Genomic DNA, 24,633 nt, shown 5'->3' with positions numbered 1-24,633 from the left:
AAAGTCTAGCCGCATAGATGAAAATGTCATGTGATTTGTAAAATTATACTTTGTACTTTACGAATTGTACTATTTTTTTTTTATATACCTCTAACAAAATATAATGTGTAATTTTTAAATCACATGGCATTGTAAAATTTTGCATACATCTTATATCTCAAGCACTATGAGGCTAATTTATATTTAGTAATTAGTACGAGTCACACCTCACACCAACAAGGTTGGACTTCTACTTAGAATAAATTAAAGTCAAGCTTCATTTAGACTTCTTTAACATAATGTACCCTTTATAAAAGTTGATTCTTCAACTTTGATAATAATTATATAGTCTAAAATGTGTCAAAAACTTTTATGATCAAACGACATAACTGTGACTCTCATATATTATTCCTTACTTCCAATCAAATTATAATTTATTTCCTTCCTAGTTCCTTATTTCTAACCCCTGTTATAGTCAAAATTGTCATAAACCACTGGGTTGAAAATGTACCATGGACTTACACTACTGCATGGAAACATGTCCCCATATCAATGTTATCGAAGACAATAAATGGCCCATATAGCTCTGGCAAAATAGCATTCAGCCCCACAGCTCCATGTGTGACATGACCAAAAGATGACAACCTAGAGACTCCTCATTTCCTCTCTCTCTGCTAGTCAGTAGCAGTGTGTACATATTTCATATATACATGTATTCACATCCGTATACACCTTAATATATACGGCCATACATACGCATTTCAACTAGGGATGACAATGTGAGGAATGTAGAGCGAGGAGGAGAATGATACATCTTAGCATCTCCCCTCACCCGCCCTATACCCTATAGGTATAAAAAAAAAAAAGGTCAGAATATCATCCTTTATTATCTACATTTTGTAATTTGTATGATTTTACTTTCTGTTGATGTGCATATACAAGTAACTCGTTGTGTGTGAGTACAATATATTGGTATCTCTACTTTTCATGATTTAGTTTTGATTCAGGTTTAGACTTAAAAACATTATTACAATTCAAGCATATATAAGATCGTGTTCGTAACTCTTATCCAAGTTGATCAGACAGTTGACTAGATAATAACAATATTTTAAGTTTGACATCCCGAGAGAGCTGTCTTGGTTTAACTTTTTGTGATCTTTACCGGCTAACAAGGTAAACTCCACTTTAAGTGCACATTCAGATAGTGACTGACGAGTTTTTCCAAAATTTTTAAAGAGAATATAAGCATATGTTTCTTTAATAAGGGCACACTAAATTCATATACTCCGTATTAAAGCTAATATTTTTCATATGGAATAAAACCGCAAAAATAACAAAACACTTCATATTTTGCTTGAAAATAGATGTTAACCACCTCGGTAGAAAGTACAAGGAGTGGGCCCCCAAAAATCCAAATAATGTCCCGTGCTGACTCATCCATAGCCCATAGGATTCTCCTTTGCTTCATTTATTTGCCCTAAGATTTTGCATCGCCAGAGATTCCTCGTGACTGCCGTCCGGCCGACGGACGTGCGGGCGCTGACGCCGTTAGCCCGGACGTTAATGATGACGACATGCAGTCTCACGGGTGGCAGATTTTACTGGTCAAAGGGTAATTACGGAAGTAAATGTTAGCCATAATTTTTTCCATACAGGAGGATTTTGCGTTGAATACGACTGCTCCGTAGTAAATAGTGATGCCTTCCGACAACCTTTTACAGTGAATGTAATAAATATTCTGTAGGTGTCGAAAAGACTATCATTTATTATGGAAAAAAAAAAACAATCCTCTTACTATGTTTTAAGTTCTGCGAACCACTAATAAAAAAGTAAATCATTCTTGAACAATTTTATGTGATAGATTTGATCATAAAAATATTAACAAAATTTAAACTCACAATTTTTTAGTACGATAATTATGTTCTAATTACTAACTTTTTTTTTGAGCTAAACATTTAAAATTTGACCAAGGTAGTGAGGTAGTCCAACAACTTAGGACTTCACAAAATCACAGTTCACGAGCATACATGATTAAAATACAATATTTTGGGTACAGTTCAGAGCTCTATGCCCCTCTTGTTCTTCTAATCCTATTTTTTTGTCAAATTGTTTGGCAAACATTGTCGTTTTAGTATGTTACAAGTCTGTCCAGACTATAAAATGAACAACCTTATTATTTCAAAATATTCTTTTTAGGAACTTGAATCTTTACTAATTTTGACATAGACTTTGTAGTAAAATAATATATATACTCAGTATATTTGACTACAATCTGGTTGGGATAATCATCTATACTCTACAACTATTGTCATGGTTAATTTTGTTTTACTCCATTTGTGCAAGATTTGTTCAAATAGCTAGGCTTATTTTTTAAATTTTATTACTCAAATAAGGCTTCTATACATTTAACGGGATAACCCGGATTCAATTTCCACAAGTGACGATCCCCTTTGGGCCAGCTTCTGCATCTCTCGGAGCGAATCGGGTGGACCTGGACCGTTAAACAGACAGAAAAAGACCCAGACCACAATGTGTGGTTGACACAAAAAAAAAAAAAAAAAAAAAAAAAAAAAAACGTCATGTTAGACATTAGCCGTGTATTATATATACATCTTTGTCACATCATCATTATATTCTTATATATCGTTCTACTTGACAAGGCATGAGTTTCAAGTATTGGAGGAAATTAGCAATTCATTGCCCTCAGTCCCAGACTTTGGCGGAAGCAAGGAAGCGCTATTTTGGCTGTCGATATTTTTATCCTGGTGCAATCAAAGTGGTCTTGTCGATCGAGTAAAGAAAACTCAAGTTTCAATTCTTTAATCTTAAATTAGTGTGTATATATATATATATATATATATATATATATATATATATATATATATATATATATATATATATATATATATATTGTAAGATTTTTAAGTGGTATGGTTGGACTTAATAACTAGTAGTTGTTAGTCAACCAAACTCTGTGCCTAATATAATCCTGAATTGATGGGATACAGGATGATGATGTTAGCACCTACATTCAGTTACGGTACTCAGACTGGTAGATACCAATACACCATCTAGGGTTCTGAGTCAGGTCTGAGGCAAAACATGGCTAACGGTCTACCGTTGATAGGCAACACAACAGGAACATCAACTATGGCTGGAGATCAACACGACTACGCTTCCGCTATCATACGAGGTCAGGTTTCTTGTATACTATGGTTTATTATAGTTAGACTATTTAGATCTAACATATACTATGGTTTCTTGTATACTATGATTTATTATAGTTAGACTATTTAGATCTAACATATATTGGTTATGAGAAAAATCTACATTTATACATGCATTAGGAAACCATACTTTAGTATAATAGTTCATAAATCACATAAAATGGATAAACTATACTAAAAATATTTTGTGCGAATAAACTCAATTGAAATAATATTATTGACAAAAATCAAACACATAATCTTTTAATACGATAATCATGCTTTACATACTCGATCACCCCTTTCAAAACTCTTAAGAACATTGAACTTGCTTGGCCTGGTTTGATGAACTCTGAACTGATAATAATAAAATGTTGAATCTTGTTCTTAATGAACTATAATTACATGTTGAATCTTGGTCTTAACTAACTATAATTACATGTTGAATCTTTGGTGTTAACTAACTATAATTACATGTGGAATCTTTGTCTTAACTAACAACAATATAATTGCGTCGAATACTTTTACTGGTCAAATTATTACACATCATTTTTTTTTAATTTTATTCAATCATTCATTCACATTGTCTTGCCCAGTAAACGCCTATTTATTGAATAAAAAACTTGAACTTTCATAATGACTTCAATTTATATTATAAATTTAAACTCTAAACTTATAGGTTATTCACCCCTTTTTACTGAATACAAATAGTGGAGACAGTCAAAAATTTTATGGTCGAATGGTATAGTTGTTACCCATTAAATGAGAGATTTTAAGTTCAAATTCTAGAGCAAAAATTTAATTTGAAGAAATATATCTACAATTTTATTATTTATATATCAACTTAAGAAAATGGCATAATTGGAGGATATTTTTGGAATGAGTTAATACCCAAAATCGTCCTCGACTATAGTGATTTTTCTCAATTTCGTCCTAAACGACTTTGGCGACCTAATATCGTCCCAGACTTTTGTGTTTCGCTCAATTTAGTCCTCCATTTGTTATTCCGTCAAATTGGTCTTAAATAAAAAGACAATTCAGTAATGTCAATATTGATCTCTCTTTACTTTCAACTTGTGAAGTGCGAAATTCATCTTTCTTGTACGAATTACACCCATAATTACTCCCGGACCTGCAAATCAAATTTTATATTCGCAATTTTAGGAGTAATTCTGAGAGTAATTCATAAAAAAAAAAAAGATTTCGCAGTTCACATGTCTATGAGTAAAGAGATGTCAATATTAAAATTACGAAATTGTCTATTTATTTAACACAAAATGGACAAAATAACAAATGAGGGACTAAATTGAGCAAAAACACAAAAGTCTGGGACTAAATTGAGCGAAACACAAAAGTCTGGGACGATATTAGGTCACCAAAGTCGTTTAGGACGAAATTGAGAAAAACCACTATATTAGGTCACCAAAGTCGTTTAGGATGAAATTGAAAAAAACCACTATAGTCGAGGACGATTTTGGGTATTAACTCTTTTTGGAATTTACTCTGTTGAAAAATGACAACTTATGTCTGCACGATAAAAAAATAGCGCCAATTATTTACGTGCGGAAAAGAAGACTTACCAAAAACGAGGAACGGTAGGAAAGTTTGAAAACCCAAGGGCAAAAAGGGAAATTCACGTCACTCAATGTGGGCCCACACAAAGATGCAAAGAGATCGAGTGGAGCCGATTGCATTTTCTCCACTCTTCCGCTTTCGCTTCGGAGCCTAACCTTTTTCCTCCTTCCTTTTCTACCCTTCCCTCGTGTTCAAAAGCTCTGATCCATAAAGAATATTTAACAAAAATAATGAAAAAAAAAAAGAGAGAGAAAAACGTCTGATTATAGAAAGAGAAAGAGAGACACATCTCTGCATTTTTATTGGATTTTTCGAAGAACCAGAAAAGTTGAACTATAGAGGAGAGAGAGAAAGAGAGAGAGACGTCTGATATTATCACTTCTTCACTCTCATTACCATGAGAAAGTGAGAAACGTTTGTGCTTTGTTCTACCTTTCTTGATTTGAGGTGGTCGGGTGCGTAGGATAAGCAGTGGGTGCGCAGGATAACAATACCCCTGCAGCTTTGTGGAGGTGACTGAGACGACAGAGTGCGCGGTGCTGAGCTTTAAACTGCGCCGGGAAGTTGCATAGTGCCATTGAAGCCCGCTTCTTCAGTGCCTTAGTTTCTTAGTAGAGCTTGAGGGAGTGTTTAATGGTGGGTGCTGCGCATTTTAGCGGTGGGCAGTGGTGGAGGAGGAATGCAGTGGGAATATCTTTGTTCTTGCTGTATTTCTGCGGTGGTTTGATCTCTCTATCTTGCGCCGGCCGGCCGCCGGCGGCCTCCCGGCAGGAGCTTCAGGTTCATAAGCACCTCAAGAGACTAAACAAAGCTCCTGTCAAAAGCATTCAGGTATTATTTTCTTGCTTTAATCTCATTTTTAGTTGAAAAAGTTGCTTTGTTTCTTTGTTTCTTTGTTTTGGTCCCTTATTCATGCAGTATTTTTACTGTTTTCTTAAAGAAAATGGATAGAGCTTAGTAAAAATTTAAGCTTTTTTTTTTTGGACAGAGCCCAGATGGAGACATCATTGACTGTGTACACATCTCCAAACAGCCAGCTTTTGATCATCCATTCCTTAAAGACCACAAAATCCAGGTTCATTCGCCTTTCATTTTAGCTTCATTCTTGCATTTCTTGGTTGTTCATTCCATTATTCTGACAGTTTTTTTTTTTTTTTTTTTTTTTTTTTTTTTTTTTTTTTTTTTTTTTTTTTTGTGCTGGTGTTTTGTTCTCTGAAAATGGTTAGATGAGGCCAAACTACCACCCAGAAGGGCTGTTTGATGTGGAGAAAGAGTCTGTGGGGACTAAAGAAAGAACAAACCCCATCAATCAGTTGTGGCATATGAATGGGAAGTGCCCTGAGGACACCATTCCTGTGAGGAGAACAAAGAGAGAGGATGTGTTGAGGGCAAGCTCTGTGAAGAAGTATGGGAAGAAGAAGCATAGGAGCATTGCTAAGCCCCGGGGCACAGATCCTGACCTTGTCAATGAAAGTGGGCATCAGGTAGTTTTGCTTAGTAGTCTATATTCTTAGTGTTAGTATCAAGCGTTTATCATTATGTTAAAAGTGTTGGGCGTCGGTTGGGTTAGCTGAGTTCAGCCTTGCTCGATTCGAGACGTGGTGCTGTTACTTATTTTAAGTAGGATATGACAACTAGATAGCTAAAGAACTTAGTGGTTAAGCGTGTTTGACTTAGTAGCGAAGGTGTAACTTTATTAGCTGGTTGGTGCCTCATAAGTCCTAGCCATATGGTGCTGGACTTGGTTGTGAAGCCTCGGTCCAACAATTCTCCTAGCACCTGCCAGTCTTAACGGCAGAGCTATAGCTAGTAGCGAATGCCTAACTTTATTTTCTTATACAACCACATTTTCAAGAGACAGGGTGTTGGATTTGGCACTTCAGGCCTCGCACAACAATCTCCTAGCCACATGGTGCTGGACTTGGTTGTGACAAACTAGCTTGCCGCAACAATGTAGTATGTTCATAGTACTGAACATGTTCTGTGATTCACTTGTGGTGTTGTGACAACGAACTTGCTGCAACAATGTAGTTTAATTTGTTCATAGTACTGAACATGTTCTGTTGAGCTTGTTGGGTGGTTGTTCTAATCTTGATTGGTTTTCTGGATGGCCAGCACGCAATAGCTTATGTTGAGGGCGAGAGGTACTATGGAGCAAAGGCCACGATCAACGTTTGGGAGCCCAAAATACAGCGCACAAATGAGTTCAGCTTGTCCCAAATCTGGATACTAGGTGGTTCTTTTGGCCAAGATCTTAACAGCATTGAAGCCGGATGGCAGGTATAATATTGCCCACCAACCTTAAATTTTAAAATAAACCGCACCAAAAACATTGAATTATTAGCTTCTTTATCGAGCCTAATGACACGATTGTTCCAATCTCAGGTCAGCCCGGACCTGTATGGTGACAACAACACTCGGCTGTTCACTTACTGGACCGTAAGCCCCTCTCAAGACGAGTAATTTTTGTTTACTTCAATCGTAAAACGATTGATAAAATTGTACTAATGGCCCTTGAAACCTCTTGCCAGAGCGATGCATATCAGGCCACGGGCTGCTACAATTTGCTGTGCTCGGGCTTCATTCAAGTCAACAGTGAAATCGCGATGGGGGCAAGCATCTCTCCCGTGTCTGCCTACAGAAATTCACAGTACGATATCAGTATTCTTATCTGGAAGGTAAAAACAAAGATTATATTTACCTTATAGGCAGACTGTTTATTATTTAATCAAATGTGACTGGATTTACTGCACTGTGAATCATAACCACCACCCTGGAACCCTTAAAAAGTCTGTAGATTAGTTGAAATTGTTGAGCATATAACCATTAATGTGCAATCCAACTATCAGCTTAGGCTTTTAGTTGATATGGAGCACATGCTTCAATTTGGTATCAGAGCCCCCATAAGCGACTACAGTCCCATTAATGTGCAATTGAAATACCTTAGCAGAATGTTTATTTAACCGAAATGCAGAAAGTGGTTATACACTTTAACTGCACTGCTGAATCATTATTTGCGTCTTTAGTGTCTGAAATCCTTGAAAGCCATTGCTTTTTCCACAGCCCGAGATAGTGAAAAGAGTTGAAAATCACACTTGTTTAACCATGTAGGATCCGAAAGAAGGGAACTGGTGGATGCAGTTTGGGAACGATTACGTTCTTGGGTACTGGCCCTCGTTCTTGTTCTCGTACTTGGGAGACAGTGCTTCGATGATAGAGTGGGGCGGGGAGGTGGTGAACTCGCAGCCAGACGGGAGGCACACCAACACGCAAATGGGGAGTGGGCATTTCCCCGAGGAAGGGTTCGGGAAGGCGGGTTACTTTAGGAACATCCAAGTAGTTGACAGCTCAAACAACCTTAAATCCCCCAAAGGGCTTGGCACCTTCACAGAGGAGTCTAACTGCTATGATGTCCAGACAGGCAGCAATGGGGATTGGGGCCATTACTTCTACTTTGGAGGCCCTGGGAGGAACTCTAATTGCCCATGAAAAGGTGACACAAAAAGTACAGAAATATCCCCATCTCAACCAATCTGTACCATTCACTCTAGTCTAGCTAATACCCTTTTCTCTTTTGGCTTGAGATTTAGTGGTTAATGTGAACATGTTCTTCTCCCTCGAGTAGTGATTGCGGGTTTTCCTCGTCACTCGGGAGAAGAGAGTGAACATGTTCTGTAGTGTGTGTGTGTGTGAAGTTTTGACCTTTCTGCTTCTTTTGTGCTTTGAAAGGTTTAATTTGCCATGTTTCTTGAAAGCTCAAAGAAAGTGGCAAAAGTCTTTTTTTTTTTTTTTTTTTTTTTTTTTTTTTTTTTTTTGGGTTGTAAAAAGTACTCCATTCTTGGGAGTATTTTGTTTACTATAATGGATGGAAGAAGATGCCCTTTGGTGTATGTAAAGTTGTGGTGCATATTGTAGCTGCCTTTCAAATCACATAATTATCTTAGATTCACAAGATCACATGATTATAATTCAATGGTTTTATTATTATTATTATTATATTGTTGTTACAAGTTATAAATCTAGGACTCTTTCTCAATTTTTAAAAGTATGATCTTTTAATTTTTAATTAACTAGTAATTTTTTTTTTTTTTTTTTTGAATGCTACTAGCTCTATTACATTGTAGTATCTGTTCATATACTTTCTCAACCTACTGAAACACAAAGAGCTAATAACGCCTCCACTGAAGCTCGAACTTACAACCTTCCAAATGGAAGTCCAACCCGGATACCATTAGACCACATAGTAAATTAATTTCTCATCTAATTGAAAGTTTCAGATGTTTACTCGCTCCTTGTCAATTGAGAGAATGTTGGTAAAAATTAAACTTGTGATTTTTATGTACGAGAATATTTGTGCTCCGCCTACTTGACAAATCCCCACTATGAGTATTAATACACTTTTTTTTTTCTGGCATGTGACAATGGAAATGTCAATTATTTGAGAATGTGTATTGGATAAATTATACTCGTGTAATTGTCCATAAACTATACAAGATAGATAAATCCCATATGACATAATCGACCAAGAAGATGCAAGCAAGAATCAAACTTGTGAATTTGTAACCTTTAAGTATAAGAATCATATTCTTCCAACTTGGTTACCCTTTTGGTACATTATTACACATTTTTTTTTGGTGACGTGAAAAACTCATAACCATTATCTGAGGGTGTGCACATGATAAATCTCATTTTGTGATTTTAGCCAACAAAGGGCCACAAAGAAGTAAACCAACCTAGATTACTTATAGCTGATCAATTCCCAACTCAAAGCAAAAAGGCTAATAGATTGCTTTTATTAAGAGTCAAATTTAAAATTTTATGGTTACCAAGCCAACAGTCCAATCCCTCGAGTTGTCCAATTATTACATAAAATTTTAACACTTTGGATGGTAGCTTAGTGGTGCCAGGCTGGGTTTTAAGTAATTTTACCCTTTCTAGTGGTGTGTTTGGTCTTGGCTCAAGAACTGTGCATGTATTGATAATGGGAAATGGGATGGGATCTCCAGCAGTGTCATGTGAGTGGAAGACACAAAGCTTTTATTACATTTGGCCCATCCCTTCATTTATTTTATTTTATTTTATTCTATTTTGGGGGGAAAAGGCAAACCCCACATACACCACCATGTTATGCTGTCCCAAAATTAAAGATTTTTGGATTCCATTTGAATGTTATTGAATTTTTCTATTTAAAAGAGCATGTGGAGGTGCCCCTTTATGTGATTTTTTTTTTTTTTTTTTTTTTTTTTTTTTTTTTTTTTTTACAAAATGAGATAAAGTTTCATTTATACTCCCCACCGTGCACATTCATGTAATTGAATTAACATTTTAATATTATGTGTGAATAAATGTGGTGAATATTTTGTTTGGAAAGCAGAAAAATGACTTAAATAATTATTTTTCAGAAAATATTTTTATTTCCGGTGTTTGGTTGCGTTCTGAAAAATATAAGAATGGATGGAAACTGAGGAACCGAAGATAACGATGACAACAAAGACTACCATGTTTTGAGTGTTGGCGGAAATTGACTTAGGCCAAAATTTGGCATGAGTCATTTTCTGTAAAAATGCCTACACTTTCACCAGTCAACGAAAAACATTTTCCGTTGACTGAATTTTTCTACTGCATCGAAACACTGAAAACTCGGAAAACATTTTCCAGAAGTTATTTTCCGAGTTTTCAAACGGACCCAAGTTTGGTCCAAACCATCAAGGCCCAATGCAGAAAAGTTGGAAAGAAAAACTTGGGAATGAATTGATAATAAGCATTTATTTTGTCTCTCATTGTTGTGCCATTTTATGCAGTAAATTAATGTTGAGGTCTTGAGGAAGATGAAGAAATTTATAGTTCCTGTAAACATTTTTGAAACGACAAACCAAGTCAATTGTGTCGATGTCTTGTGTCTCGGATCAACGATACTTGGAAGCATCGAATCACTTCTTTAAGGTAATAAGAACCTATGTGAGACAAAATTAATTGATGTTATTTATGGATCTCTTGAGTCGAATTTTGTGTCTTGAAAAATTATCATAAAATGATACGGAGTATTTAAGTGGTTATTTTGACTTTTAAGGTTTTATTTTGAGTGGATCAATTTTTTATTTGAATCAAGTTAATATATATTTAGATTCTCTTAATTGATATAATTAATTTGATATATTATAGACTTAAATGGATAATAAATGAATAAAAAATTAATTATCAAAATGTACACATGAAGTTGGAAAAATAGAGTTTTTGAAAGGCTGTTAAGTACTACATTAGAAAAGTAAGTGAGTTTACATTTATATAAATACACCTTTGACGTGTTTAATTCTTGTATGCCTCATTCAAAGCGTATTTTGTCTGACCGAAAAGTATGGAGTCAAAGTCGGGTAGGTAAATTTTTGGAAGTCCCTCTCTTCAGCAATAAACGACGTGTTTAATTCCTGTATGCCTCAATCAAAGCGTATTTTCTCTGACCGAGAAGTATGGAGGCAAAGTGGGGTAGGTAAGTTTTCGGAAGTCCCTCTCTTCAGCAACAAATGTACCTTATATATGCGAGCCTGGAGATACATGCTGAAGATCTGTCATGTCCCCCATGTAGTGGATGTAGGTTAACCGGTCAGGGAGGCATTGCCAAGTGTTTAATCTAAAGAAAAAAAAAAAGGTAGACATGACGTAATTAGGCAGTGTGTCAAGGGCTTCATAATCGGAGAAACTGGTAGAAAAGCAATTGACTTTCTTAGTCTAGTAGGTGATTGAACGTCTCAATTAGTCTAACCAGGTGATTAGAAAGTCTCGACGATTACATAGTTATACCAATGAAGAACCGGTACGGTTGGTACTGATCGGCCAATTAGCAAACCCGGTCGGGCGTATATGCATTATCACATCTCTCAACTGCAAGGTATGCTATTTGACCCAACTCTACTGATTTGACTAAAACATCTGATCTACTAATTGACCAAGGTCAATTGAAGTGTGTGTTGCACACGCTTTGGTTAACCATTTTTCAAAAGAACTCCATACCGCAAATTTGAGAAAATTAAAATTTGTAATTTTTTTTTTTTACAATATGAACTTTTTTTTTTTTTTTTTTTTTTTTTTTTATAAAATTTGAAATTAAAATCCCCTAAAAAATTTGATTAGGTAAGAGGATTAACCCAAGACTTGTGACAATAATATTTTCTTTAAATCCAATTTACTTTCTTCCAAGCTTGTTAGAAGAATTAAGAGTCAATTATTCAAGATACACAATCAGTTACAACAATTTATTCCGTACTCAAATAAACTTCTCAAAAATCTTGAATAAAAGTAGAATGCTCTAAGTTTGAAATTTGCATTTTTTGAAATTAAGATAAATAGTGTTTTTATAAATTCTCTAGTTATTTACATACTGTTATATATATCATTATTATTATTATTATTTTTTGGTGAATGTTATATATATCATTATTAATGTCTCTCAAGTTATATATGTTTTTGGTTCCATTAAAAACTTTGCACATCTTAAAGGGTCTTTATTGAAGTTGAGTGAGTGTGTATATATATCCAAAAACGAAGGAGATATCGAGAGACACAACTGTTATAACGACATTTTTAAAGGTAAAATTTGCTTCACCATTAGATTGTAATATTTACAAATGTTACAATCTTATTTCTCAAAAAGATATGGAATGATAGTGTTGGACTGTTCGCATGTCGCATGATTACATCATATGAATTGAAGGCTCCCATGAAGGCCAGTGGGTCTAATTTTGATTAGATACACAAAATTAGGATTTTTTGTTTTGGATGAAGGAAATTCATAATCATAATTTCAAGGTGTGCACTAGATAAATTTACTCATATATAATAAGAGGTAAATTGTATAAAGTTTAATGGGTCAGTATCGATTAAGAGAGTATTAACAAGAATCGAAATCATAATCTTTTTATATAAGAATCATATTCCATTCACTCGATTACTCATTCTAGGCCAGATTTCTTGTTTTAGCATAGGGATTGAGGGCAAATTATATTGTGGACTGTGGTCCACAATGCATTGTGGTCCATACATTAAATATACATTGCAGTTTCATTTCAATATAATTACAGCATCATTTTGATATAACTACAGTTTCGTTAGACAATATACACTCAAATATGTGATAATATAAAAATGAGACAGTGTCAATTTAGATACACTATAGTGTCTGCCATTTTAGACCATGGTCCACAGTATAATTGCTGGGGATTGAGTCAATAGTTATGCTGTGCAACCAAATGCACCATGCGCATGGTGCATACGATGCAAAATGACGTCGTTTTGACTAAAAACGCGCGTCCCACTTAAAAAAAATCAGGTTCGATTCTGGGCAATAGCATTATTGTGGATGTATAGTTATGAATTTGTGGATATATAGTTATGAATTTATGGATATTTAGTTCATTCATTGTGGATATTTAGTTCATTCATTCACTGTGGATATATAGTTATGAATTTGTGAATATATAGTTATGAATTTATGGATACATAGTTATGAATTTATGGATATATAAAAATGCTATTGCATGGAATCGAACCTGATTTCTTTTTATAAGTGGGACGCCCGTTTTTTTTAACCAAAACGACGTCATTTTGCATCGTATGCACCATGCGCATGGTGCATTCGGTTGCACACCATAATTTGCGGGATTGAGTGTGTTGGGCTAATGGGCCTAGTGAAATAATTGGGTCCCATCTCTCAATACATAATGCCTTGGACTCATCTGGAATTCTGGAGTGGTTGGACCATTTGGCAAAATTTGTGAATGAATTATGATTATAATTTATAATGTTTGGATTTTTTTTTAATGTCTTTTACTAGATTATTATTACATTTTCTCTTGTGTTTTTAATGTCCCGGTTGATGAAATATTTTTAAAAAGAAAAAATCCAACAAATCATAAATAAAAAGCATAAAAATAGAGTAAAATTTATTAACTATGTAAAAGTATTTTTCAAAATAAAATAAAAGGCATAATTAATTTCTTCACCCAAAAGGTTGAATCCCCAACCCCAAAGATCTCCCGAAGCCCCGACACTCCGGTCCAACAGAACATTTGGAAGGATGTAAGTCACGGACAGGGCCAGGGCCAAATGCTGGTGCACCACTCCGGTCCAACCGAGCATTTTGAAAGAATGTAAGTCATGAATAGGGTCAAATGCTGGTGCACATAAGGAATCTGACCACTTTGCTCATAATCCCCACAGCCGTTTGGTCTCCTCTGATATCTTCTCCCAAATACTGCCAACTGAACTAATGAACTAAGCTCGTGCGAGGAATCATTAATTTTAGATACCTAACGGAAGAGAACAATATTCACTCCGGTCAGTATATATTATACTGCAACCACCGCGGACAGGTGGTGGTGGGTTAGGTGGCGGCTGTCCTAATAATAAATATAAATGTCCGGCCGCCATTAAGGTAAACCAGAAACCAAACATTGGCATTAAAGTAGGGAAGAAACATCCTTGGACTGGTGTCATACAATTGAACATGTATCAAATTTCACAAAGAAAAATGCTCAAGACCCCATCAATACGAAGACCCATTCAAAACTTTCTTCTATTACTTTGCCACTTCTACAAGCCACCAAAATGGCAAAATTACATCTCAAAAATCAATCCCCACTAGCCTTCTTCCATATCCTATTCTGAATCACTCTCCATGCTTCCCATGGCCTTCAACCCTCTCGGTTTCTGGACAATCACAAAGCGTTCAATAAGCGTTAAACATATATTGAACGAAATATAAATGTGCAGTATCACTATCAATTTAAACAAATTCTTGCTCATAATCTACCATCCAGGAACTGCCCATGTGGGCCCTGACAAGGTGGGCTCCTTGTGGGCACCTGGCACTAGTCCTCCCACCTAATGGGCACCGTGATTTACCCCTCCACTGTCCTATTGGACTAGGGCGTGGGGCCCTAAGAGCGAGAGAATTTCGCCTTTTGTTGGCAATGTTTTAGTTGAAACGGGACATGTCATTTAATTTGGTATCAGAGTTAGGTGAAAGGTTGTAATGGTTTAGTACCTTCTTGGAAGTCTTCTTTTCCCTGACCTCGTACCTCTCCTGGCACAGATCGGACAACCATGTACCTGGACTGACCAACTGCACGAGAAAGGAATGCCGGGGTGTTTGTTTTAGAGAGATAGTTTGCGGAAATTAAGGTGGTGCAAAACCGAGTGAAAGCGTGTTTTTTCTTGACCAAATGAGTTTGGAAACTTACGAGAATGGTTCGCTGAATCAGCTTGGCCCTCTTCTTAGGCCTCTGAGGAAGTTTGGTGCCTTTCATGGCCAGAAAATCTTCCTCCTTTTCTTTACTAGATAACGTGACGAGTAGTTTAGGCCAAACGAACTTTTTCTTCTCCTCCTTCGAATTCGCGAGCAACTTGCTGTGATCGTCCAATCCTACCGACCCTCTCGTCGTGTAATACCGATCCTCTTTCTCCGGAGAAGAAGTTGTCGCCTTTCTACTCTCGTGTGCACTAGATCTGGTTGTCGTGGCCAATTCCCTAAAATGTGCAGTACCAATTACAATTTCAATCAAAATTTTCATATTTAGAATCACACAAAATTTCTTTCCACAGCCTAATCTGCGGGGAAAAGTAGGAACAACAACAACAAAACAGGCACATAAAACACCAAATCCAAAACGACAAACAATTCTCGGGATTAATCAGAACTAAGAAACTACAGATATTATTCGTTTCCAGAATCAAACAATGGCATTTGAAACGGTCTGAATAATTGCACGAAAGGCAAAGGGGTATCAAATCCATTCTTCAGATAGCTTAGACGAGTTACATGTACTTCACATTAGCATTTGATCCTTTTGGTATCTTCATTAAAACGCGGAGAAAAGATTTACAGAAATTTTTTTTTAACCATTGTTTTCACTTTCTCAAAGAAACCGCCAGGTAAAAGAGCAGAAGAAATACAGATCCAAGTAAGCGTTTATCGAATAGTTCAATTAAAACTGAAACTACACCATCCAAGAGCTCACAAATGGTCAAAATCCAAAATCAACATTCAAGACTGAATCTTTTTGACAAAAAGTTGCAGTTAACATAAACCTGAAACTACCCAAACATAAATCTCATCAAAATTAAGGATACAAATTAAAGGTGCAATTGAATCATTAAATTTCTGGAAAATTACCTGTGGGAACGAAGAGGAGAAGCAATGGCTGGAGGGGTACGAGTCTCTTTGTTATTATCAACTCCAGATGTGATTTTCCTCTTCACCAAACCCCCATCTGATTTCCCATTAGAACCAGACTCCTTTACCTTCATGCATCTTAGCCTTTTCCTATTCCCCCACTGTAAATTATCCATACCCACTCCTCAAAACCCCCCCTCCCCCCTTCTATGTATCTATCTATATATGTATATACCTGAAAGGTCAAGAATTTACAGGTCACTTTTGAGATTAGGCAATACAATTAAGAACAAAATATGAAAGAATCAGCACTAACACATACCAAGAGATCTGTGGAGAATACTTCAGAAGATTTCCAATCTGGGCTGCATTAAAAAAAGTAAACGAAATTAACACTGACCCATTGTTATAATTCAAATTGAGAGATGAAATGAAGAGAAAAAACATGGAAAAGTGGGCATTACAATAAGAGAAAAGGGCAGTGAGAGAGGTTTGTGTTGAAGCAGGCAAATCCCAATAAAAGATTGGATTTTTATGTAAACAGAGAAAACAAAGAACTTTTTCTTTCTCTCTTGAAATCAGAAAGCAGGCTGGAAGTTTCTTTGAAATTAAGAAGAAGAAGAAGATGATGATGATGATATATTCATAGTAACATGTTTGATGTTTCTTTTCTCCTCACTCCTCAGACCCCTCTCTTCTATTCTTTTCTCTCTTCTATTCTTTTCTTGTTCCTCTACGCTCTCCGTTTATTTGGTTTATTTATTATTTAAAGAATCAACTCCAACTGAAAATCTGTGGATAAATCCAAATTATTTATAGGGAAAATGACACTTTTTTTCTTTGTGTTGTTCACTAATAGTACATTTTTCCTCTGTGCTGTTTATGTAATCACTTTATCTCCTCAATTGTTTTTTAAGTGGCTATTTTCTCCCCTTTCCATTAAATAAGTGTTAGGGATGTTAAATATGAGGGTAAAAATAGAATTTCATTATTATTATTATTATTATTAATGAATTTGTAACTGTGCATTTTAGATGTGGAATACTGCAGTATATTAGGGCGTTGGGTGGGACTTATTATTATTATTATTATTATTATTATTATTATTATTATTAGCAATGAATTTGGTTTGCAAACTGCAGTATATTAGGGCGTTGGGTGGGGCCGTTCATTAATAATAATAATAATAATAATAATAAGTAAAATGTCATTTTTACTCTCATATTTAACAACCCTAACACTTACTTAACGGAGAGGGGGGAAAATAGTCACTTCAAAAACAATTTAGGCCTTGAGGGGGATAAAGTGGTTACATAAACAACACAGGTGGAAAATGTGCTATTAGTAAACAACACGGGGAGGAAAAAATGCAATTTTCCCTTATATATATAATAGATCTAAAAATTGAAAAATGAATAAAATTTTAAAATATTTATGAAAATGGTCTCGCTCATTTTAAAAATTTATAATAGAGTTAATTCCATTAATGGTCTTCCGACTATAGTGATTTTTCAAAATTAGTCCCCGACTTTAATTTAGACATTTTAAGTCCCTTGACTTTTAATTTTTTTTCAATTAAAACATGGTGCATACAGATGCACAGCATAGCGATTGGTTATTTATTTATCTATTTATAATTATAATTGTTATTTTATTTATTTTGATTTTTATTGAAGGGTTTGAATAGTTGTTTTGAAAGTGGGCTGGCCCACGGGATTAAGACATACGTCTCGTTTGAAACCTTAACGTTGAAAAGTGAAAACTTCTTTGCCGTTCCATTTTTCTTTCCTTCCCTGCTTTATTGCTGCCACCTCTCTTCTCTCTCTCCGCCACTCCTTCCTTTTTTTTTTTTTTTTTTTTTTGAAAAAATAATCCTTCATTAAAAAAAACTTAAGCCCCAAAACTCTTATGACCAAATAGATGATCAGATGAATGAAACAAGATTCTCATACTAGAATGTCATGAGTTTGATTCTTGTTAACATCATTTTTGTTGCGTTATTCACACGGTCTTTTTAGAGCAATTTACCTTTCATGTGTTACTTTAAGCTATTACAAATGAGATGGATTTACTCCGTGCACAACCTTAAGTAGTAACTACAAGCTTCCTTTGTTATTAAAAAAAAAAAAAAAAAAAAAAAAAAAAAAAAAAAACTCCACCCTTAGAAGCAAAACGTAACCCATAAAAGACGATCAACCGTAAAAAAAATTGTTTTCTCATATATTAAGGGTGATATTATCAATTTTTTTTTTAAAACTCAAATTCAATAAATCAAACTCATGGTATTCAAAAAAAAAAATTTTTATTTATTTATTTTTAAACTAAATTTGTATAGTTGAATAACATAACTGATATCACCCATTGACCCTTATCGCTCTCGTTGTCGCCTTTTCATCTCCATCCCCCAGGCCCTAACATTCGTTGCCTTCTCTAGATTCGGAAGAAGGCAAAATAGATACTAAGTTGTATTAACTCTTTACTTTCTGCATCTCGACTCTAGATATCAAATAGTAACATTGTATTATAACTAATTTAAAATTAAACAACAATCAAATTGTATTTAAAAATGTGTCGTGAATCTTGAATGCAAGATATATCTTAAACTTCTACTTGAGTTTAAAATAAATATTACCGGACCAATTAATTAAGTTATTTAATGAAAATAAATAACGAAATAAAAGGCATAAAAAATAAATCAAGTACATTGGAATTGATCACGCAGTTCGGAGCACTTCTCCTCCGTCTGCTCAATCCACTAGATGTTCACCGAGGTATTTTACAAGGGGTAGTACATAAGGCGATCAACCACTACTACCACTACAACCTTCATAACATCACGCATAGGATTAGTACGTGCATGCCGTGACAATCTTCAAAAGATGCTTTAGCTGACCCAGATACAAACATTGTAGCTTAGTTGAAATCCCACATAAAATATTGTAATACCACAATATTAAGAATATATCAATGTTTAGACTTTCCTTTCTCTCAAATTGGCATTTCTCAATTCGTCACTTTCCATAATGAGAAGCCTTCCTTTTATAACAATATTTACTTCAAGCAGCTTGATCCACGTTAATAGCTTGTCATTTGATTTGAAGAACCATAGCCACTCATTTAATTCAGAAGTCCTCATAGTAAGCATCCACCAAATAAAGTTCTGCTGACTTTCCTTTCACATATAACCACTCATTATGACCCAAACAATTAAATACCTTATGATAAGAAATGATCCAAAGAGCTTAGCCTAACTTAAATCTATTTAAAATAAAATAAAATAAATTTACCAACATAAATTTTAATGTGTACTAACTTTGTACACTTACAGAGTTACAGTATTCCATGACAAATGATTTAAACTTGTAATATTGTTTAAGAGAAAGCCAACGACTAAGATTCACTATAATAATAATGATTGTGACTTGTGAGTGAAGGGATATATAAGGGCACATTAGCCATAGATGGCTTTCAACATTCAAGTGGGCTTTGAGGGGTCATCAAAACTTGGAGAAAAGCATGATTGGTAGTAATTCGCAAATTAAATGATCCACATATGACATATGGTGATTGCTAATAATTATATTAGTTTAGAATTGGGCCTCCACAAATGGAAATGGGCTGGCTTGATAAGTGAACAAACATTTCAAAAAAAACGAAAATTGCACCAGCCGGGAATCGAACCCGGGTCTGTACCGTGGCAGGGTACTATTCTACCACTAGACCACTGGTGCTTCGTTGGTTTGAGGCATCTTTAAATGTAACTAATCAATAACAGTATATAATTAACTGAAATAATTCCACTTAACTATTAACCGAATTAATTCTGTTAGGGTGTGTTTGGTTCATGAGTTAACACATTAGGAATGAGAATCAAAATCATAATTAGTGTTTGATTGACAATTTTTTAAAACACGACAATGGGATTTGATTACTCCTTCAAATTAAAAACTCAATTTCCTAATAAAAAAATGTTTCATTCCATTTTATTGGTAATATGATTTTTATGTTTAGATTAGTGCTTTTAGATTTTGTTTTGATTTTTTTTTTTTAATATTAGTGCTTTGGATGTCATTATATTAGGGGATCAATTGTTTTGATTTTTTATTTTATTTTTATTTTAAAAATCTTTATTCCTATTATAGGGTCATAAGTAACCAAACATCAATATTGATAATCAATCCAATTCTACCCTACTACCAAACATGCAAAATACTTTCACTCCAAAATCATATTATTATCAAGTATTTTATTCCCATTTCGATTCCGATTTTTATGTGCAAACCAAACACACCCTTAATTTAGTCGGAAATCTTTTTTTTTTTTTGGTTAATTGTTAATTACTTTTAAATATTTTGGTTATTAATTAATTTTGCTAAAAGAATTGAAATTAACCGAAATAATTGAATTTGTAATAAATAAATATCTTTTATTTTTATGGAATATATTAAATATATTATAGAAATAAAATGTTGGTTAATCTGGCCAGTTTGATTAATTCGGTGGATTGTGTTTCGAATTCGTAGAACGATTTTATCAAAATAAAAATGCGATTTGAAATGAAACATATAAACACTCTTAGATATGTGTAAGACAAATAATAGAAATGATTAGAATTGCATGAAGATAATTAGATTTTTCAACTTATTGTCCATGCATTGCATAGGTAAATACTAGTAATAAATAAATAGAGATGAATTGTGATAATTTTATAAATAAAATGATAAGTGATGGACTCCATGTGTAGCATATCACCAACGGCTCTCATCACAATAGATGGAAGCTTCTTTAATTTTTGGGAAACAAAATATTTTCTCAGTAATATTACCATTTGTATTCCTTAAATCTTGCATGTACATATCTTGCAGATTGCTTTTCCTGTATATTTATATTCCTTCATTCACTTATTTCTACAGTAGAATACAATATGCAATAAAACAAAATCTGTTTCTTTTTCATCTTCCTCACCTTTTCTGTCTCGTCTCCTTTTCTTCATGGCATCAGAGCCTCCATCGCCAAAGTCTGATCTAGGAAAGACATCGGCAGATAGACAAACGAAAAGAAGGACAGTCGACAACAAAAGGAGGTTGGAATGATGATTGATCCAATGTCACCCTATTACCTACATGCATCGGATGCTCCTGGACAAGTTTACGTTGCAGAGTTATTACGAGATGGAAATTATGGTGAATGGGTGAATGATATGCGTGATGCATTGTTTGCAAAGAATAAAATGAGTTTTGTGGATGGAGCTCTTGTTATGCCAACGCCAGATTCACCATATCTTCAGCAATGGATGCGGTGTAATGCAATGGTCAAAGGTTGGCTTAAAAGCGCCATGGACAAGGATATTCGTGGTAGCGTTAGATTTGCTACCAATGCTAGAGATATATGGCGTGATCTAGAAGAGAGGTTTGGCAAATAAAGTGCGCCGAGGGCCTTCGAAATTAGACCGGCAGTAACACTTCTCCGCCATGATAAAGCTATTGTTTCATCCTATTATACCAAGATTAAAAGCTTGTGGGATGAGATGAATTGCACAGCACCTTTGCCCATGTGTAACTGTCAAGGTTGCAAGTGCAATTTAACAAAGAAATATGCAGAATTGCGTGAAAAGGAGCAACTCTATGATTTTCTTATGGGTCTTGACGAAGAGTTTAATACAGTGAAGAGTCAAATTCTTGGTACGAGGCCCATACCAAGCCTTGGTGTTGCTTATCACATGGTTTCTGAAGATGAACAACAGCGTCTTATTTCCTCCACGGCTAAACACGGAACAGAGATGGCAGCCTTCCATGTGCAAAATCGCCGTGTTGAAAAATCACGTGGGGAACCCATAGACAATAAGAATAAACGAAAAGATAGGCCCACTTGTGGTCATTGTGGGAAATTTGGGCATAAAGAAGAACAATGTTTTGAGATAATTGGCTACCCAGCTAATTGGCACAAAGGAACACGAGAAAGAAACAATCACCATGGACAAAACATGGGTTCGAAAGCTGCGCATGTTGGTAGTGAAAAGGGAACCTTTGTCGGGTTAACACAAGACCAAATGAGTAAATTAATGCAACTTTTGAATTCGGAGGTTGGAAAATCAGGTGAAAGCTCTGCAAACCCCACCGTCAATATGGCGGGTAAGCAAGAGCATGATGAAACATGGGTTATTGATTCTGGGGCCACAGATCACATTGTCAATAATCCTACTCTTTTGTCTAAAATTGAAGAAGGTTGCGTGAGTTACCCAGTGACCATTCCGAACGGCGACAAAGTACCTATTGAAAATATAGGACAAGCTACCTTGCCCAATGGAATTAAAATCAATGGAGTTTTAAATATACCTGATTTCAAGTGCAATTTATTATCTGTTGCCAGTTTGTTAGTACCCCACGGCAAGAGCACATGGATGCTGCTTATCTGCTACGTTATCTAAAAAATGCTCCGGGTCAAGGAATCTTGCTATCCAACTCAGCCGGATTGGATCTTTTAGCTTATTGCGATGCCGATTGGGGTGGTTGTTTAACTACTCGTCGCTCATGCACTGGATATTATATCACTTTGGGTTGCTCACCAATCTCATGGCGTACCAAACGCCAATCTGTTGTTTCTCGTTCCTCAGCTGAGGCTGAATATCGCGCTATGGCCGTCACTGTGAGTGAAATTTTATGGCTTCGTTGGCTCCTAAGAGATCTGTGTGCCCCTCAGTCTCGTCCAACTACTCTATTTTGCGATAACCAAGCTGCTCTACAGATAACAAACAATCCAGTTTATCATGAACGCACAAAGCACGTAGAGATGGATTGCTATTTTATTCGGGAACGAGTTCAATCCAGTGAAATTGCACCACGAAAAATTCACACGCGTGCTCAACTAGCAGACATTTTTACTAAGGCTCTTGGAAAAGATCGCTTCCATTCTTTGCTTGTCAAGTTGGGCACTCTTAACATTCATGCGCCAACTTGAGGAGGGCGTGATGGACTCCATGTGCAGCATATCACCAACGGCTCTCATCACAATAGATGGAAGCTTCTTTAATTTTTGGGAAACAAAATATTTTCTCAGTAATATTACCATTTGTATTCCTTAAATCTTGCATGTACATATCTTGCAGATTACTTTTCCTGTATATTTATATTCCTTCATTCACTTATTTCTACAGTAGAATACTATATGCAATAAAACAAAATCTCTTTCTTTTTCATCTTCCTCACCTTTTCTGTCTCGTCTCCTTTTCTTCAATAAGTTTAATAAAATTTAATACTAGTAAGTATGATATATAAATATTTTTTCATTTATAAAATTTTCATTATTTGAAATTGGAATGGTGGAGCGTTGAGTGTTGACCAAGAGAAAGCGACAACCTGGTCCCATTAGGTAAAACTAATAATGGAGATTGCCATAGATGCTTCTTTTGCCAAACAATTAAAAAAAAAAAAGGTGATGAAATGTCTTAATTACTTTTCGAGAGTCGAGACCATTAATTCATATAACATGGACTTTCTTTTTAAAGGAGAAATGTGGTTGAGAAGTGTCAAAGCCATAAACTTTTGGAGTGACGACAGAAATTTATAGTCACTATCCGATTGCTGTATAAAATAAACTTTATTTCTGTATAATACTTTGTAAATTATATTTGAGATCTAAATCACACTATAAAGATCATATAAGATGAGTTCAATTTAAAAAATTGATAAAAATTAAATTTATAATATTCTAATATGAAAATTATGCTACACCCGTTTAGTTTATTATTTCTCTCAAAAAATTGAATCCTTAACGCCAAAGGTTCCCACATTTTGACCCGATATAGCATTTGCGAGAATGTAAATCATTATAACACAATGACTTTACAAACAGGATCAAAATGTCGGCATACAAGAGATTTGCCTATTTTAAATATAATCCCACATTATCATTGCTAAATTTAAACTTTAATTTTTTTTTTTAAATACTGCTTATTAAACTAGTGAACTAAACTGTTCGAACAACGTTTAGTCATTCCGTTCGGGGCTGGGGGTGTCAATTTTGCGTCACTCGCGCAGGCGGGCGACCCGTTGTATAAAAGTGACATTTCACTTTCCCCAACGGCTGGTAATAGTAGCGGACCAGATTTTGATCTGCGTGAAGTGCACGTACACCTTTACTTTACATTCAATTTTCTCAAGCCCCAATTTCAATGAAAAAATTATACTATCCACTAAATATTTCCTAAATATAAAATTTCAATTTGAGAGAATTTTTATGGTACTCAACGACATAAATGACATATTATATCTTAGAGCATCCACATAAAAAAAAAAAGAATTGGGAATAATGTCATATACTTTTACTTAAGTAGAATTAATAACAAGTGTGGGGAAGAATTAAAATGGGAAAGAATTAACCTTTAAGGGGTTGGGAGAATGTCAGGAAAAAAAAAAGACCACATGTTGTGCGCACACAGGCGCGCCTAACCCTACACACACACACACACACACACACACATATATTTTAAAATTCAGTTTTGTTTTTGTTTTTGTTTTTTTTTATATATATTTTGTTTTTTTTTTTATTTTTTTTTTCTCTCCTCTCCCATATTCTCTTTCCTAATCACTCTTATATTCTCAACTGATAATGATGCTCTTATACAATTATAAGCTAAATGATTGTTAGCTGTTAGCTGATTGAGTTAATCAGAAGGTATAACTAGTTGATAACATTAACTAATTGTAG

The 24,633-nt window shown here is 34.9% G+C and overlaps 2 protein-coding genes and 1 non-coding gene across 3 annotated transcripts; 1 reads left to right on the top strand and 2 right to left on the bottom strand.

The window, feature by feature from the left end:
• The first annotated feature begins 4,989 nt into the window (after positions 1 to 4,989).
• LOC109152447 lies at positions 4,990 to 8,690 on the top strand. Its single transcript, XM_019300149.1, has 7 exons — positions 4,990 to 5,591; positions 5,749 to 5,835; positions 5,987 to 6,244; positions 6,876 to 7,040; positions 7,146 to 7,199; positions 7,292 to 7,438; positions 7,872 to 8,690. Exons 1-7 carry the CDS (start codon positions 5,394 to 5,396, stop codon positions 8,247 to 8,249), a joined length of 1,287 nt encoding a protein of 428 aa, XP_019155694.1. The 5' UTR covers positions 4,990 to 5,393; the 3' UTR covers positions 8,250 to 8,690.
• Positions 8,691 to 14,182: 5,492 nt separating this feature from the next.
• Positions 14,183 to 16,650, bottom strand: LOC109152362. The gene is made up of 6 exons (XM_019300009.1): positions 16,392 to 16,650; positions 16,250 to 16,292; positions 15,928 to 16,162; positions 14,996 to 15,281; positions 14,800 to 14,877; positions 14,183 to 14,462 (listed from the first exon to the last, which is right to left on the bottom strand). The coding sequence occupies exons 3-6, from the start codon at positions 16,101 to 16,103 to the stop codon at positions 14,412 to 14,414; spliced, it is 591 nt and encodes a 196-aa protein (XP_019155554.1). The 5' UTR covers positions 16,104 to 16,162; positions 16,250 to 16,292; positions 16,392 to 16,650; the 3' UTR covers positions 14,183 to 14,411.
• Positions 16,651 to 19,587: 2,937 nt separating this feature from the next.
• TRNAG-GCC lies at positions 19,588 to 19,658 on the bottom strand. Its single transcript has one exon. It is a non-coding gene; the product is annotated as a tRNA-Gly (tRNA).
• Between the last annotated feature and the right edge of the window lie 4,975 nt (positions 19,659 to 24,633).

The sequence above is a fragment of the Ipomoea nil genome, unplaced genomic scaffold, assembly GCF_001879475.1.
Source record: "Ipomoea nil cultivar Tokyo-kokei standard unplaced genomic scaffold, Asagao_1.1 scaffold2403, whole genome shotgun sequence".
Classification (NCBI taxonomy): Eukaryota; Viridiplantae; Streptophyta; class Magnoliopsida; order Solanales; family Convolvulaceae; genus Ipomoea; species Ipomoea nil.
The sequence above is the reverse complement of the archived record's forward strand: the minus strand, read 5'-3'. Positions and strand labels throughout refer to the sequence as shown.

Bases quoted from the DNA above. Each gene is read 5' to 3' on its own strand.
- LOC109152447 (XM_019300149.1), top strand. From the start codon at position 5,394: ATGGTGGGTGCTGCGCATTTTAGCGGTGGGCAGTGGTGGAGGAGGAAT. The intron at 5,836-5,986 runs GTTCATTCGCCT...GAAAATGGTTAG, and splicing joins TTAAAGACCACAAAATCCAG to ATGAGGCCAAACTACCACCC. The intron at 6,245-6,875 runs GTAGTTTTGCTT...CTGGATGGCCAG, and splicing joins TCAATGAAAGTGGGCATCAG to CACGCAATAGCTTATGTTGA.
- LOC109152362 (XM_019300009.1), bottom strand. From the start codon at position 16,103: ATGGATAATTTACAGTGGGGGAATAGGAAAAGGCTAAGATGCATGAAG. The intron at 15,282-15,927 runs GTAATTTTCCAG...TGCACATTTTAG, and splicing joins TCTCCTCTTCGTTCCCACAG to GGAATTGGCCACGACAACCA. The intron at 14,878-14,995 runs GTAAGTTTCCAA...TTTCTCGTGCAG, and splicing joins TGATTCAGCGAACCATTCTC to TTGGTCAGTCCAGGTACATG.